Raw genomic sequence first — 18,163 nt, forward strand, 5'->3', positions numbered from 1 at the left:
TCACAGTTGCTTCTTTATTAAGAGAACCGGGGCATGCGCCCCCACAGACTGAAAGCTCCCCAACCACTGTTGCCCCCTGGTGGACAAATCCTTGCCACAACATAACATTCCTCCCCCCTTAAACTGGAACTACTCTGTAGTTTTAATCACTACAGAAAATACCCATAACCAAAAACTTCACCTTTATAAAAAAAATGCAACAACCCCGTCCCCAGCCTTTATTGAAATTTCACTCCGGAATAGTGAACCTTTAGTCCAACAGTCTTAGGTTAACCTATAACAGTTCACCGTAATCACGGCACAAAGTCTCTCAGGTGCTCCGGCTTTCTCTTGGTCCTTTGCGATCGCCGTAACCCAGTGGCAGGTGATTCCAGCGAATCACTACTCTCCATATGTGGCTTCACCACTGGTGTAACTTGCACCTCTATGTGTCTCTCATCCTCGTCTCCTGTCTCAGCGCTGATGTTTGGGGCTGCCTTTGGGGGCTCGCCTGGGTGGCCTTCAGGCATTCCTGCTGCCAGGCACGGCTCCAGGCGGGCAAACAGCTGATCGACGTGACGCCTCACCACTGTCCCATTGCCCAGCATCACCAAGTAGGAAACAGGCCCCGTCATCTCCTGTATAAGTCCTGGTATCCATTTGGGTCCTCTGCCATAGTTTCTGGTATATACTGTGTCTCCAATAACAAACATGCATTCCTTGGCATGTCTATCATGATACCGTCTTTGGCTATCTTGTTTTGCTGTCACTTTTTGTTTCAAGTCAGGGTGTATGAGATCAAGAGTACACCTCAACTTCCGGCCCATCATCAACTCAGCGGGAGACTTCCCTGTTGTGGACTGTGGTGTGATTCTGTAACTAAACAGAGCCCTGTTTAACTTGGTTGCCAGTGTGTCTCCAGTACTCTTTTTCATGAGTTCTTTGAACGTTTGCACTGCTCTTTCTGCTAACCCATTGGAGGCGGGGTGATATGGAGCGGAGGTGACGTGAGTGATTCCGTTCTTTGCCATGAACTCTTTAGTTTGTGCACTTACAAAACACTGGGCATTATCTGAGACCACCATCTCAGGAAGGCCGTGCGTGCTGAAACAATTTCTCAGGCAGTCTATGGTTGCAGCTGCTGTAGCGGATGGAACTGTATACACATCTAACCATTTGGAGTGGGCGTCCACTATTACTAAGAACATTTTACCCAAAAACGGGCCCGCATAATCGATATGTATCCTTCTCCAGGGCTTTTCTGGCCACTCCCAGGGGTGTAGCGGTGCCTCTTGTGGCCTGTGTCTATGTTCTTGACATGTACTGCAGGACCTCACCTTGTCTTCAATGTCATTCTCCATATGCGGCCACCACATGTAGCTTCTGGCCAGGCCCTTCATGCGGCTCATTCCTGGGTGTGACTGATGTAGCTGTTCCAAAAGGGGGCGTCGACCTCGTTCTGGTATCACCACCCTCGCCCCCCACAGCACACACCCATCCTGCACACTCAGCTCCTGTTGTCTCTGTCTGTAGGGCTGAAAATTAGGATGCTGCGTAGTGGGCCATCCTCTCATAGCATACTCACGCACTCTGGAGAGTATGGGATCTTTGGTTGTCCATCTTTGCAGCTGCTCAGATGTCATCACGCCCTCCTGGTCCTGATCTACCATCAACACTTGGTCCTCAGCTGCCACCTCTTTAGGGAGGTTCTCTGGAAGAGGGAGACGACTCAGACCATCAGCATTACTGTTATTTTTGCCTTCTCTGTATTTAATGACATACTCATAGGCTCTTAATAACACTGCCCATCGCATGATCCTCTGTGACGCCATCTGAGGGACGGCCTTCAACTCATGGAACAAACTTATCAATGGCTTATGATCCGTGATAATCATGAACTTCCTGCCGTACAGGTACTTATGAAAATACTGTACACCAAATATCACAGCCAATCCTTCTTTATCCAGCTGTGAGTAGTTCTTTTCTGCTGCATTCAGGGTACGCGATGCAAACCCAATGGGTTTTTCCTGACCATCTGGCATGCGGTGAGCTAGTACTGCTCCCACTCCATAGGGGGACGCATCGCAAGAAAGAATTAAATCCTTTTGCTCATCATAGTGTACCAATACACTGCTTGACTGCAACAGTTCCTTTGATTTGCCGAAAACCTTCTCCTGTGCTGGTCCCCAACACCATGGTTCCCCCTTTCTCAGAAGCTTGTGCAGTGGGGCCAACAGTGTGGACAAGTTTGGCAAGAACTTATTATAGAAGTTCAACAACCCCAAATAAGCTTTGAGCTCTGTCACTGATTTTGGGGGTGGCGCCTCCTGCACTGCTTTCACTTTTGCCGGCACTGGATGTAAACCGGTCTTATCCACCCGATGTCCTAAAAATGTCACTTCCTTCTCCATGAATTGACATTTGCTCCTTTTTAAGCGCAGGCCCGCCTCCTCCAAGCGCTGCAGCACTCCCTCCAGTGTTTGAAGATGTTCTTTGTCATTCTTTCCCGTCAGGATGATGTCATCCAGATACACTGCGACATTGGTCAGACCTTGCAACACACTCTCCATGGTGCGCTGAAAAATGGCAGGACTTGAACTCACACCAAATGGCAACCTGGTGTATGTAAACAAACCCTTGTGTGTGTTCACTGTGACATACTTTCTAGATTCCTCATCAAGTACAACCTGTTGATATGCGTGACTCATATCTAACTTGGTGTATTTTTCTCCTCCCGCCAGCCCCGCTATCATGTCCTCCATTCGTGGAATGGGGTATTGTTCTACAGGCGACACCTTGTTAACAGTCAGTTTGTAGTCACCACAAATTCTGGCGCTGGAGTCTGGCTTTAGTATGGGTACAATGGGTGCGGCCCACTCTGAGAATTTCACTGGTTGGATGATTTTCTCCTCCAACAGTCTCTCCAGTTCCTGCTCCACTTTCTTTTTCATAGCAAACGGAACTGATCGGGGCTTATAGAAGCACGGTTTAGCATCCTTAGCTACATGTATCTTTGCCGCAAACCCCTTCAGCGTTCCCAACTCATCCTTAAACACTGTTTCATGTCTGGCCAGTATCCGCTGTAAGGCATCCTCTCCGCCTTCGATCTTATGTACAGGTTGCCAGTCTAATTGGAGGGCCTTAATCCATCCCCGACCCATCAAACTAGTTCCAGCCCCTTCAACCACCACCACATCCAGTGTTTTCTTACTGTCTCTGAATTCCACCTGCACTTGGGCTGCTCCCCACACGGGTACCTTGTGGCCTCCATACGTTCTCAGTTTGATTCCACACTTGCTTACTTTGGGCGCCTTACTGCCTTCAAAAAGTTTTTTAAATGACTCCTTCGACATGATAGTGTAACCACAGCCTGTGTCTACTTCAAATGTCACATTCTGTCCATTTACTTTTAGCTTCTGTCTGATGGGTTCTTCCCTTGGGATGCTAATCTCCTCATGCACATTATACATAGTCACACTTGCCTTTATGTGGTGCATTTCAGCTCCTTCTTCCTCACTCTCCACATTCTCCTCTTCCAAGAAATGGGCTTGTTTACCTTGTCTGCCACGCCCTCCTTTTTGTTCCATTTTCATTCGGCAAACCCTTTTTATGTGTCCCACCTTTCCACAGTTGTGGCATTTTTCTGAAACAAACCTGCAGTCCTTGGCCACATGATTTAGTCCTCCACATCTGTAGCACTTCCTGACAACCTGTTGTGACGTCGAGCCGCCGTCCTCCATCTTGTTCACGGCTCCTAATCCTTTAGTGAATCGCGACTGTTCTGTCATGCTCTTCAAATCCACAATGTCTCTGTTAGCAGCCTCCATTGCTTGAGCAAACTTCAGCGCCTTTTCAAATGTTAGCGAATCCTCTGCTAACAATCTGCGCTGTATTCTGTCGTCGCTTATTCCACATACTAAACGATCCCGCAGCATCACCGTCAGGGAGTCACCAAAGTTACAGTCCTGTGCGAGCTTCCTCAGCTCCTCTACATAATCGCCCACACTTTCCTCCAGCCTTCTATTCCGTGTGTTAAACTTCCACCGCTGCACAATTTCACTCGGCTTAGGGTGAAAATGATTGTTCAACAATCCCACCAACTCAGCATAAGAACGATCCCCTGGCTTGACCGGACTGAGTAGGTTCCTAATCAGGGCATAGGTCTGTGCGCCCACGCAACTCAACAGTACCGCTCGCTTCTTCTCCTCCTCCTTAATATCATTCGCCACAAAGAAGTAATCCAAAATCTCACAATATTCCTCCCAGGATTGCAGCTCGCTGTCGAACGGTGCCACCGAGCCCAAAGTGGTAGCCATTATTCCACACTGAGGGTTACGCTCCACTTCCCACAGATGCTAGCGCTGTACCACTTGCCAACCTCAGTTCATAAGTCACTTAGCACGGTGTAACTTCACAGCAAAACCTGGCTTTTACCCTCGTCGCCATATGTGATATCCTAAGACCAAGGAACCACGGAGACCATGTTTAGCTCACAGTTGCTTCTTTATTAAGAGAACCGGGGCATGCGCCCCCACAGACTGAAAGCTCCCCAACCACTGTTGCCCCCTGGTGGACAAATCCTTGCCACAACATAACAGTGTGGATCACCATGATGCCAAAAATGGCTTCTTGGCAGCCACCCTTCTACTGAAGACCAGTGTTGGGACTAACGCGTTATTAAGTAACGCGTTACAGTAACTACGTTATTATTGTGGTAACGAGCACAGTAACTAGTTATTATGCCAAAACCGGGAACGCGTTACTCGTTACTGGGATTTAGATAGGCTCGTTATTCGTTACTTCGTGTGGTGGCTATCGCGGAGCTTCCACAGATTCAATAACATTAGCAAGTGGTGGAGGCCGGCAGGTGGATGAAGGAAAAGGGAGGCAAGAGGAGAGACCCGAAGCGGCCGCTGGTCCGAGTGTCAGGTGAACTGAACTTCAGGTAAGAAGTTATAACCTGCAGTCCATCTGGGTCAGATATGAACCAAGTTTAGGTGGAGTTTATTTTCGTTATGCTGACTTTTTCGTACTGCGTGCTAGCTAGCATGACGGAGTTTCTATACAGCTGGGTGGGTGCTATGTTACTAATGTTGAACTTGATTTTGTTCATAAGGTTAATTATTAGAGTTTCCAACCGTCCTGTAAAAAACGGAATCGTCTCGTATTCAGAGAAAATATTACGCGTTTCATATTTAGGTGAAAAGGAACAGTTTGTCCCGGACTTCAGCTACAATGAAAAAGGCACAAAGCTGGAGTTATTCTGTGTTTACGCTGCACAGCTGCCTCTTCTTCTCTCATTCTCTCCCCCTCCCTCTCCTGTATCTACTTCAATCATGAAACTGATCAATGATCAGCTGATCGGCTTTTCTCTCTTGTTTGTTTATCGCTCACTTTGCGCCAGAAAGAGGAAACCAGCGGATGTCGCGCTAAACAACAGCAGAATTTTTAAGCTTGATCAGCTGTTGTTAGAATTTATTTAATATTAATTTCTAGTATCAGCTGATGTTTGCTGGAGCCACAGCTGTAAATGCTGCTGGTCATGGTATCGGTTTGAATATGTGATGAGAGGGAAACATGAAGATGAAACCAGGAGATGTCCTTACTGAATCATCAGAGCTGTGATGGAGAAACAGGTTTACCTTTTAGGTGACATGAATGAGTTGAAGGGAAGTTATGAACTGTTTCTGAGAGACAAATAACACCAGGATCCTTTTTTAGGTAGCTGACAGCTGGTAACTGTGCAGGGGCGGATCTAGCAAAGTGTTGCCAGGGGACCATGTAGGGCATTAAAAGGGAAAGGGGGGCACAAGGAAATACTTTCTTATTCTCATTTAAAATGTCTCGCTTTTAAAAAAATAATTATCTGAGTCTTACAACAAACGATTGATAGATTGATACATATATACCATCAGAACAGTGAACATCACTGTCACAACTGTGTTTGTTTTCATTCAAAGGCTTTATGATTTTTCCTATAATGGCGGCCGGTCTCTAGTCAAAATGCCCGGGACGATTTTTTTGTCCTTGTCCAGCCCTGTAAGCAGCTCATCTGCAGTCTGGTGTTACCTACATCTTCCTATTCAGAAGGCAGAATTTCCGAGTTCTGAGTACAATCGAAAGCACCACGACTGCAGTTTTTGTGTTGGATGTAAAAAGCGAGGATAGAATGGCTAGGATAGAATCAGGCGTGGGATTTCTCTCGTGGAAATGTGCACATTATTTTTTCCTTTCTATTGGTAGGTGGCACAGTGCACTTGTGGCAAGTAAGCAAGCTAGAAGACTGGCACTCTTGCTGGGTATCCAGTTACGGAAGCAACACATTAACAAGAGAATTCTGAGTTAAACCAAAGTTACTTTCCCTAGTAACTAGTTACTCTGAAAGTAACGAGTAACTTGAAGTAACTGAGTTACTTTTGATAGAAGTAACTAGTAATGTAACTAAGTTACTAATCTAAAGTAACACTGCTGAAGACATTTCTCATGTGGCTTCGGTGAAGAGTAACTAGGGCCAGATGCATTTGTTGGGTCTTAAGGATATGACTGTCAGATACTCATCATTTGCTGTAGATACATTTATAGATCCGCCACTTCTTCTTTTCTCATCCACTTAGTTTCCTTAAATTTCTTAAGGACACATTGCGCACCGGGCTGAGATAGGCCAAATTTTCAGCTTATGGATCACATTGGTGATGGAAAAAAATTGAATTTTATTTATTTTAAAATACTTTTTACCCAGCTGCTTAAAGCAAAAGTGTGTTTTAGATTTAATATCAAATAATATTTTAGGTGAAACCTGCAGGACAAAAAAGTAAACTGGATCCTATAAACTCTCATAATTTCACCTGTTAAATGAAAGATTACACTTTTTTTGGTTTAACTTTCAAACTCTCATCTCACTAAAACTGGTGTACAACCTACTTTTTTCCACTCTGATATGCACAAATTTGTGCATACAAATCTACACGGCTTTCTTTGTGGGTTTAACGGTCCAAACAGGGAATTTCCATCATCAGAAATGTCAAGGGAAATTCCAACGCACGGCTAAAATGTTACCTTGAGGGGCATCATGTTGGAAAATATTATCTCAGTTGTTTTTTTTAAACAGATTTACTAAAAACTGCATACAACTTGGGCCACTCTTCTTTTTGATCTGCAGGAAATTCTCTATTGTGACAACACCATGAACTTGTTTTACCATGTTACCTACTTATTCTGAAAAAAATAAAGTTCACAGTAATTTAGTGGTCAATATAATGTGTTCAGATTCATCTCATAAGTCATGACACACCACTCTTTCCTACATATATCCTTTATTTTTATTTTATTTATTTATTTTTCTTGCCTGTCCCGTTCAGTACTTTAGCAATCAGAACTGTTGTCAGAAGGGAAGGAAAGATGCCCAACAGATTTATTTTTTAAGTGGAGAAATTATGGCAATGCCATATTGGTCCACTTGATTGATCTATATTATCATAAGCTGCCTTTAAAATATTGGTATCTGTGTTAGTATCTGCAATATTTGAAAGTGAATCGATACCAAAAATTGCAGCATTGCACGCCACTAAGCAGATGTTCCTCTTTAGCGATCCCTATAGGTAGTAGCCGAAAGAAGAGAAGATGTGTAATTTTTCCCTGGTCATGGCATCAATCGACCGGTACGTCAAGTTTGCTACAACAAAAGCAAATAGCGAAAGGTTTATTTCAAAATTAAAGCACTACATTTTAACGCTCTATGAATAAACCAATTTGTGCAAATATAGCATTTATTAATTATAAAAAAACAATTAAGTTGGCATTAAAATAGCAAACGAAACTACCAGACGCCAAAGAATTGCATTTTTTTTTATATCGCCGTTAGAGCCGCGATTTATTTTGGAATTTCTCACCGGAACTGAGTGAGATTGATATTAGCCAACTAGACAGCGTCTCAGCAGCGTTTGTTTGTGTGTTTTGTGAAAGTCCACCGGTGATGTTGCTGCGAAGATAGGGGGAAAGGTGTTCAGAGGCGCTGTTTGGAGCACAATTATCCGTCAGCTCTGCCAGGGCAGGTAACGTGTTTAAACGGACTGTTGTTGGGGGAACGCTGTGACATTGGCAAGCTAACTTGGTATACGAACTGCTAACACGCGCCCTGCGGAAAGTGAAAATAAAAATTTTCTTGGTCGGGTGACCCAAGACTTTTTGTATTTCCAATCTGCCACTAGAAAACACGAGTTTTTGCATGATTTTCAGTGTTTATTCGCTGTGTTATAAGTAGAGCTGTGTCGATATTTTCCCTTTAAGAACGGCGACTTCCTTGTTGTGTTTATTTCTCAGACTGTGAAAGCCAAGGCTTTTCGCTGGAAGTCCTTGGTGTCACTTCAGTACTTCCTCCAACACGTATATGAAATGTAACTAGGTAGTGTATGAATAAAACAAAATGTCTTTAAAATAAATAGTTAAATTAATGAATAAGGTATAATTTTATTTTTATAAATTTATTAATTGTGTTGTCTTTGCCGCACTACTCCATGCACTGATAAAATAAAATCGAACGTAAATGGCAAAGTTGTGAATAGGAAGAAAGCACCGGAGAAACTGGTCCCAGTGAGGAGACTCATGAGTAACCGTTCAAAATAATCCTTGTTTGTGTGATTCTGAGCTTGTTTCAGACAGTTTATCTTCTGTCTGAAACGAGCTGTTCTTTAGGCCGATGTTCTGATGGTTACCTGTGCCTAAACAGATGAAGCAGGTGGGTGGTGTGAAAGATGGCCTTATTTGTGGTATCTGCTCTTATTGATGTCATACAGACCAAAATTGGGTTGCAAACCCCCCAAAACAAACTGTCTAAAGTGAAGAGCTTATGGCAGGCTACAACCTGAGCTTCTGACTCTCAGTGATCACTTCTACTCGTCATTCATTAAAAATTTGGCCTTGTCCATTATGAGCATCCACCAATGTAACTGTATACATGCAGAAATAATCCTCACCCCTCACTTGGCTCACTCTGAGCCTCTGTTCAAGCCAGTTCTTCCACCACTGTGACATACTCTTATGTCACTTGAGCCACTTATTGACTTTGTTTGCACAAAACACATCCTGTTTATCCGCGTGCAAACTTGCAGGAAGAACAAACCTTCCAGCTTAAAGCTGGTTTAGACCGTGGTCACAGCGTGTTAAAAGATTCTTACGGTTTCTGGCGACTGGTATTTGTAGCTGGTTGGAGTTTTCCGGCTTTCTTTGACTGCAAAGCCAACAACTATAAGTTTCACTTCCTATAAAGTAAAAGTGAAGGGCCAAAGAATGATTCTGGTATTTTGAGAATATTCATTTTCTTTATCTATGTGAGACTTACACCTAGGGAAATCATACCCGGTGTAAGCCGATCTCATTTATTTAGCCTTTTTTGTATCTTTATCCTGAAAGCAGATTAATTTCCTGCAGGTGGGATTTTCAGGCTGGCACACTGTAACCTTTAGCTTAGCAATGTGAAATTAAAACCCCTCTCAGCTTGGTTCGAGTATTTCAGGTTTCTGTTTTTTGTCTGACACATTTTCAGGATGTTGTTTCAATTGGTGCTGGCTTTCCTTTGTGGTGTTGGCGTTTGGGCCACAGAAAATACCACCACCCAGCAGGAACCGCCGCCGCTGCTGCTGGTGTCATTTGATGGGTTTCGAGCTGACTACCTGAAGAGGTTCCCCATGCCGAACCTGAAGCTCCTGTACAGCCAGGGGGTCCTGGTGGAGCAGCTCACTAATGTCTTCATCACCAAGACGTTTCCAAACCATTACAGTCTGGTAAGCCTGCTTTTGTTTGTGTGCGTGTGTGTTTGGAAGATGATCTGTCTGATAGCTGTGTCTAATTCTGGTCTGAAAACATTTCCTTCCTTTGAATTTGATGCAAGAAATAAGCAGGTTCTTCTCTGAAAAACACGTTGCCTCAAAACCCACAGCCTTTCTTTCGCTACCGTTTAACCCAGAGGCGACAGCACTCAGGATTTCCAAGAAAAAAACCAAAAGCCTCACTGCTTTCATCTTTCATCAGATTCACTAGTCGTTTCCTCCTGTTTATTTAGTCTGTAAGCATGCATTAAAAAGAAAGAACAGGGCCCTATTTCAGGAAGCCGGTTTAGAAAACTCAGAGTGAAAAACGATACTCAGGGTTGAGTAACCCCGAACTGTCCAACTCGGAATATTCGGTTTCAGAAAGGCTGATAACAAGTAGTTCAATCAACGTGGAGTTGCTTTAACCCCAAGTTAAGCGCGCGCACGGGGATGCATAAAGCCCTGATTAGTGGAGCACAGATTAAGCGAGTCACCATGGAGACGGAGGGAAAGAAGGCGCGGTCAATGTATTTTACAGCGCTTGAGGCCGAAATTCTGATGGCAGTATAGGGCTTTGGAGCGTGATGTCACGGGGGTGGGCGATAACATGCAAATTTTGCGGAAAAAAAGTAACACAGCCTCAGCTGCAAAAGAAAGGGAGCATGCATGGCAAAACATAGCCGACAGAGTCAATGCGTGAGTGTTAATTTAAACATTGATCTAGGGATTTCCACCCATTTAACACGTTATTTTATTATATTTTATTTTATTTTTTATTTCATACATTTTATTTTGTGATGTGATGTGAGCGCAGGTGCAACCCAACAGGCCCCAAACGTTCCTGGCAGCAAGTAAAAATGAAATATAAAAATATAGTCCAAACAGGTAAGGTGTAATTGTATTATGAGCCATAGTGCTTGGTCTGTTTGTCCTATGTAAATCGATTGCAGTTAGAGGCTACATTAATTTCCCCTCTGTAAGCACTTATTGAAATTATCTGTGCACATTACAAGTACATATTTGCTTACTCTGTATGCTCAACAGAAAAAAAGCGGAGGCCTGAAAAACAGGTGGGGGTCCTCCACCACCACCACTCACAGAGGCTGAGCAGTTGGCTTCCACATTTGTGATAATGTTGGCAGCATCACATATGATCTTCACAGTGCAGAGAACACAAATTAGCATCCATTACTATAATGAAATAATTTGTTAGTTTGAAATGCTACAGGGAACTATGTACCTGTACATTAATGCTGTGGAAAGACTTCCTGTTCACATAGTCTCCTTCATTTACTGAAGGAGCAATGATTGGAATGTGAGTGCCATCTATACAGCCAATCACGCCTGGGAACCGTGAAAATAAATGTAAAATTTAAGTAGTAGTCCAAGTATCACCACATCATGAATTAAGTTTTGTTCATCCTGATACCTGCAATTTTGTGGCATCCCTCTTTGATAAATCTTGTGGGTCTATGACCGGGGAACACCACAGACGAGTACAGGAGACGTTTCAGTGCAACTGTAACATTCCTGACTGCCCGACAGACGGTAGCCTTGGAAACGTGCTCAGCGTCACCAATATTATACAGAAAGCTCCCGTTTGCAAAAAACCGAAGTGCAATACAAATAATATGTACAGAACTGAGAGGATGTCCGCGATGTGTCACATGAGCAATATTAGGCCTGAAGATGTTATTCAAATAAATTGTAGATTGTGCTGAAAAACGGTAACGTTCACACAGGAAATCATCAGGAAATGATAAAATGTCCGAACGCGCTCTAATCACTCTCTCCCGGCGGAGAGCTCTGCGGAGAATTTGGGCCTCAACATCTACTGGCTCTTCAAGGAAGGGACACGCCATGTCTGACACTTCCTACAGTCAGGTTTCCGACAAAGAGGCGGAGAAAGTTAGGGTTAGTTGAAGTAAACCTGCTAGGGGGCAGGTTAGCTTCACGGAGTGTGTCGTCATAGTAACTCGCTCAGAATTAATCTAAACTCGCTTTGTGAAACCGAAAACCCAGAGTTTTCGTTAACTCAGGGTATACTTACTCAGAGTTTGCACTAAACCGGCTTCCTGAAATAGGGCCCAGAGCTTTTGTTGAGCTGGAGTATCTCTAGAGTGAAAAGTTACACCAAAACATTGACTTGGTCAGAACCATAGACTGTATATAAAAGATGGACATAGTGACTTGAGTTGGGAGATGCTGAACACCTGTGATTGACAAGTCATTAGCTGATGAGTAAACTCCTTTTAATCTGCCTTTCTGATTACAAATAAAGAACACAATTAAGAGGGCTATTATTCTACCATATGGGTTGCCCCCAGGTGGCCAACAGCAAGAACGCAGGTTTAAGAGTTGGGTCTTTTTTTAATAATTATTCTAATTATTAATTGTCATTAGCTGCAAAATGTTTCACTGGGTCTTTTATATATTTATTTTTTTTAAATCACACAAGATTTTCAATTTTCCCGTAAAAGCCTTGTAAATGTGATATTGTCATTGAAGTTTGTTACTGTCCGTCAGATTTAAAAGGAAATATAAAAAAAAAAAATCAATTTCAAAGTGTGATATTAGTGCTACACGATTGTTTTTGATCAGTACTGTGATGATGGCTATTTGTCATGATCATTCATTTATTTTTTTGGACAAAAATGTTTTTATTGCACTGTGAAGTAAGCATAACACTGCTTTCATATCCAGGTAAGGAGCTGTATAAAAACCTAGTGCTAAATTAAACTGGGGACTGTATTTTCAGTGCAGTTTTGTTGCTTGGCTGCACATCATTCTTTGCATATGATTTGTTCTTGGTTTATACCACTTGTCCTATTGCTAAAGACTTCCAAGCAATGCATCAAGATCCACTTCTAGGAACAAGCTCTTTGCATTCTGATGGTGCAGACATTCAAATCAAATCAAAATTCAGTTAACTGGGTTCCCAAAACTTTCATCATTGCATTCACCTTTTAACATTTTGGAAGCTGCTTTTCATGCTTGAGTAATCAAGTCTCTTAAAGCTAGATAATAGAACAAAATCACATAGACAGTATAATATTATTGTTTTTATTATTGTTACCTCTGCAGGTTACAGGGCTTTATGCAGAGTCTCATGGTATCCTGGCCAGTAGAATGTATGATCCCATCAGCAAGAAGCACTTCAGCGTTAGCAACGACACCGACCCGCTGTGGTGGAATGGGGCGGAGCCCCTCTGGATCACCGCGCTGGACTCCGGCTACAGCACTGCAGCCATGATGTGGCCCGGCTCCGACGTGACCATCAGGAACCGCACACCTACACACTTCTTTCCCTACAACCGCCATGTAACATTCCAGGAACGACTGGGGAATGTGACAAACTGGCTGTTAGGAAATGCAACGGTAGAAATATCATGTCTCTACGTTCCTATTTGTGGCGCTTTGTGGAGATGGTCTAATTTGGAAAAGCTGGAAGGTTTGACATTGTTTATGATTTTTATAATCCCACCAGGAACAACGAGTGAAGTTTGCAGCTCTCTACTGGGAGGAGCCGGACAAATCAGGTCACACGTTCGGCCCTGACAACACCACCGCCATGGGCAAAGCGCTGAAGGAGGTACAGTCATTTGGTTATATTCAAATGCTCAAACAAGCTTACTAGGTTGTCATACTGCTACAGCAAACCTGCATGTACAGTGGAGGAAATAATTACTGGGTCCTCTGTTGAATTTGTAAGTTTGCTCACTTAAAAACAAATGAAGAGTCTGTAATTTTTGTGGTCGTTTCATTTTAATGCAGAAAGACAAAATATCAGCCAAAAATCCTGAAACCTAATACATAAAAGTTATAAACTGATGAGTGAAATAATTGGCTACCAAGCAGAAAAATTTGATATTATTGGAGGAGAAACCCTTGTTAGCAAGCACAGCTGTAAGACGTTTCTTGTAGTTGGTCACCATGTTTGGACACACATTAGGAGTACACACATTATTTCCAAAAACTCTCTAAATCTTTTAGGTTTCTTGGCTGCCACTTATAAACTTAAAGCTTTAGTTTTAAGTTTATAAGTGGCAGCACGACTGAGGTCTGGAGACCAGCTAGGCCACTCCATGACCCTAATGTGGTTCTTTAGCCACTCCTTTGTGGCCTTGGTGTAATGTTTTGGGTCATTGTCATGCTGGAAGACCCATCCATGACCTATCCTTTGTGTTCTGGCTGAGGGAAGGAGGTACTCATGCACTTTTTATGGCCCCATTCATTGGCCCCTACATGCAGTGAAGCCATCCTGCACTCTCAGCAGAAAAACAGACCCAATCCATAATGTTTCCATTTCCGCGCTTTACTGTAGGGCTGGTATTCATTGGGTCACATTTCTCTTACTCTAAACACGGCGGATTGAGTCGATGCCAAAGAGCTTGATTTTGGTTTTGTCTAACCACAGCTTTCTCCCAGTCCTTCTCTAAATCAGTGAAATGTTCACTGGTAAACTTCAGACGGAGCTGTACATGTGGCTTCTCTGAGCAGAGGCACAACAAGATTTCAATCAAATGCAGGCTGGTGCGTTATCATTAACAAGCTCCTCCCATGTAGTTTTGGACTGATCCGAGACCTTTCTCTTGATCATCCTCACCACATCTTGCCTGGAGCTCCAGACCAATATTCTGATATACTGTCTCTCCACTAAAATGAAAGACTAGTTCCAGTGGTGCAAGTCTTTTTTTTTTTTTTTTTTTTTTTTTTTTTTTTTTTTTTTTTTTTTACTTGATGCAGACATTTGTGTCTGCTTGTGTGCGATTAGGTTGACGACAACATCGGCCTGCTGATATCTGAGCTAAATCGGACCGGCCTCTGGGGTCGCATCAACGTGGTGATAACGAGTGACCACGGGATGGCCCAGTGCTCAGCCGATCGCCTCATACGGCTGGACGAGTGCCTCCCTGAAGACAACTACACACTGGTGGACCTCACACCTGTGGCGGCGCTCTTCCCAAATCAAAGTAACTGTGCTAAGCTCATCTCATATTACATAATGAAACTTGTGTCTCTGTTATTCTGTGCATTGAGCTCCCAGTTGCAATTTTCCATGTGTCTGCTGCCCAGGTGATCAAGCTGATGCTGTCTTCAATGCGCTAAGTAAGTGCCACCCCCACATGACGGCATACTTGAAGAAGTCCATTCCTGATAGGCTGCACTACCAGAACAATGTGCGCATCCAGCCAATCATACTGATTGCTGACGAAGGCTGGACCATAGTGAAGAAGGGGAACAAGTTGCCGAGATGTACGTGCTTTTTTATTTTAATTTATTTTTTTAATAATGTTGAGTTTTTGACATGTTAAGACTAAAAGACAAAAGCCAAAGCACAATGAATTAACTGCCTACAATATTAATGCCTGGTAATCCTCCTGTTACTCCTGTTTCCTTTTAGTGGGCGATCATGGCTATGACAATGCTCTTCCCAGCATGCATCCTTTCCTGGCAGCGACTGGGCCTGGCTTCCGTCAGGGTTATCAGCTGAACAGCTTAGAAACTGTGGATGTTTATGCACTCATGTGCCGCCTGCTGTCAGTGCGTGCGCAGCCCAACAATGGCACCCTGACACAGGCTCGGTGCCTGTTGGCCGCTGAGACCTGCGTAGATCTTCCCCTGGTTATCGGCCTGGTGGTGGGTGTCCTGCTGGTACTCACTACAATCACTGGTGAGTAAGAATAACGTGTCTTCTTGTTGTATTGTGTTGATGTGGGGGGAAAAAAGGGGACCCAGATTTGAACCCTGTGGAACCCCCCAACATTTTCTCAGCCTTTCCATTAGATGAACAAGCTATGATTTGTTTTCTTTTTTCTCCTCCTCAGTTTTGTTCAGGTCTCTGAGCACTCGCCGCCAATCAGGGCCTCGGCCTTTCCGGAGGCTGCAGGTCGACTATGATGATGATGACGACGACCCCTTGTTGGAGTAAACCAACTGTGTCGCAAACAGGTTTAGAACCACACATTTATCAAGAGCAGACCACAATGCAACCCAAAACAAGAATGTAAAAATGTAATCCAGGCTAAAAGCAAGCAAGAAGCTGCTTCAACTAAAGCCTGGAAGGAAATGCAATCTGTATAATTTAGTAGGCCTGTCACTTACTTCCCCATCATTATGCAAAGAGAGTACAATTGTGCAGTTTATCACGTGATTGTGTTATGAGACATAAATATGTCATGCTAGTCTTTCAGCTGCTCCCCAGGCTTTGCTCTTGGGAGCACATAAAGGTTAAAGACAGAAACATATGAGGGAGTTCAGAGTTCAGCGAACAGACTCAGAACCTTACCAGAGATCTTTTTTTTTTCCTTTAAAGATTATAATGTCAAGCATGTTCACACAGCTTCCAGCCTGGCTACTTTCAGATCATGCTGTAAGAGTCCCTTTCCGACGATGTCAACAAACCATTTGAACTTGGAAGATCATTGCTGGTGGTGAGAACGGGGTCGCTGCCAACGGTTTCAATCCAGGAGTCACATTTTCCAGGGACGGTGCAGACTAGAAAGGAAAGCTGGGAGACAGAGTGGTAGTGACATGCAGGAAATGGCCAAGAGTGGACTTTTTATACCATAACTAAACATGGCACTTTTCTTATTACACACACTCCCTACTGCATTAACAGTTTAGCCTGTATTATGTTTAACCTCTCTTTAATTGTCTGGTATTATGATTGTAAAATATGCCGCTCTGCTTCCTGTCCACGTTGGTGATTGGTCTTATGTTCCAAAATCCGCTCACAGCTAGACTGGGAATCCGTGGATAACAACGTTTGTGTGACTGCTAAGCCTGATTACAGAGGTCGGGTTTAGTGAACCCAGATAATGAAAAGACATCCCCGGTGTGGAAAACTAGCTTAATAATACAGGCCTCAGGTCTGCAGATCCCGTGCACTGGTATAAATACAGCTGTGGGTAATGCTATATTCTGTTGTTGTTACTGAGTCTTCATAATGTTACTGCTGTTAAAAATCCTTGGACTTGAACATGTGACAAGAAGCCAGTGGTGATTAGCTGTGAAATTTTGGGGAAATATTGGCGAAGTCTTTGGTGGGAAGACGGTAACAATGAGTCTGATATTATTATTATTCTCAAAGAAGAGACAAAAGCTACTGACTACTTTCATTTATCTTTTCTTTCCATTTTTCTTTGGTAATGTTGTTTGAAGTTGTGTGCTGTTACATTTTTAACAGCAGAGGGAGCCACTAGCTCATTTAATTCAGCTGTGACAAAGATTTAATTGTGATTAACCTTCAGTTTTCTTTATCTGGTGTTCTGTGGTTGTTTTTTTGTTTGTTTGTTTGTTTTTTTTTGCCCAAGTATGCCAAAACCTGAATTTTAAATCTGAATTGGTACAATAATATTAATTTGTTGAATTACAGGTAATTCCTCACAGTAGCTTTCTATGCCAGTTGTTCACTTTACATGAGGGTGTGTCAGGGGTCCATCTGTGCTTCCTGTATATGAGTGATACCAAAGACTGTTAGATGCACAAAGAAATAATCAGCACTTATGTCTTTTTTTTCCTTACACAGGGATTTGTATTACAAAATTAAAACTGTAATTGTTATTTTTAGCATCAGATAGGTTAGCTGCACACTTTTTTCTTTTTTTTTTAAGAAACAGTACAAACGCAAATTCAGGTAGTAGTTTGAAAGTTGAACAGTAATTTCAAAGGCTGTTTTATTTAATCTGATGCTCACAGAGGGAGCAACCACAGGTCTGCTGTCCTGATCAAGGAAATTAGATGGAGCACACGCCTGTTAGCAGGATCAGAAACTGTCACCGCTCAAGGTCACAGCATGAGCCTGTTGATATTTAACACTCCTATTATTGGCAAATTCAACAACATGACTCGAACCAATGAGGGATGGATCCATATGACACATGTTTTGTGGAAATGTTGCTCTTTTGCTTGTAACCTTTCCTGTTTCCCCCCCAAAATTTTAAAGAACATCAGTGACACACTGCTCCTCCTCACCAGAGCACTAGATGAATATTTAATAACATAAAAAAAACTTCTATCTTGTTTGTCTTGTAAGATTTACTGCAAACCAAAGGTCCCAGTTGTTTTGTTCATTGTTTCTTTATTAAATGGAGAATATATATATATATATATATATATATATATATATATATATATATATATATATATATATATATATATATATATATATATATATATATATAAAAATATAAATAAAAGAAAATGGGTGAAATATTTTCTGTACTTTTCAAGGGATTTATTGAGTATAACCACATCACAGAATAAAAACATACAACTTGCACTCAGTGCAGAGCTGCTTGCATACTTTAACCATTTAGAATGTGAAACCCCAACTTTTGTAAAGTTTGCCATGTGATGTTCCCTCTTCTGCATAT

At 42.6% G+C, this 18,163-nt stretch overlaps 1 protein-coding gene across 2 annotated transcripts; it reads left to right on the forward strand.

Moving 5' to 3' along the window:
* Positions 1-7,891: 7,891 nt before the first annotated feature.
* enpp4 (ectonucleotide pyrophosphatase/phosphodiesterase 4) lies at positions 7,892-17,939 on the forward strand. Of its 2 annotated transcripts, XM_085399035.1 has the most exons (9): positions 7,892-8,030; positions 9,521-9,758; positions 12,870-13,163; positions 13,273-13,377; positions 14,560-14,758; positions 14,862-15,041; positions 15,190-15,459; positions 15,614-15,737; positions 16,151-17,939. In XM_085399035.1, exons 2-8 carry the CDS (start codon positions 9,522-9,524, stop codon positions 15,715-15,717), a joined length of 1,389 nt encoding a protein of 462 aa, XP_085255161.1. In that variant the 5' UTR covers positions 7,892-8,030; position 9,521; the 3' UTR covers positions 15,718-15,737; positions 16,151-17,939. The 2 variants fall into 2 exon arrangements, with proteins under 2 accessions (XP_085255161.1, XP_085255160.1); XM_085399034.1 differs by having other exon boundaries at positions 15,614-17,939.
* Positions 17,940-18,163: the final 224 nt, after the last annotated feature.

This window comes from Rhamphochromis longiceps, linkage group LG23, assembly GCF_057381845.1.
Source record: "Rhamphochromis longiceps isolate RC_006_pf linkage group LG23, R_longiceps_female_GT1.1, whole genome shotgun sequence".
Lineage (NCBI taxonomy): Eukaryota > Metazoa > Chordata > Actinopteri > Cichliformes > Cichlidae > Rhamphochromis > Rhamphochromis longiceps.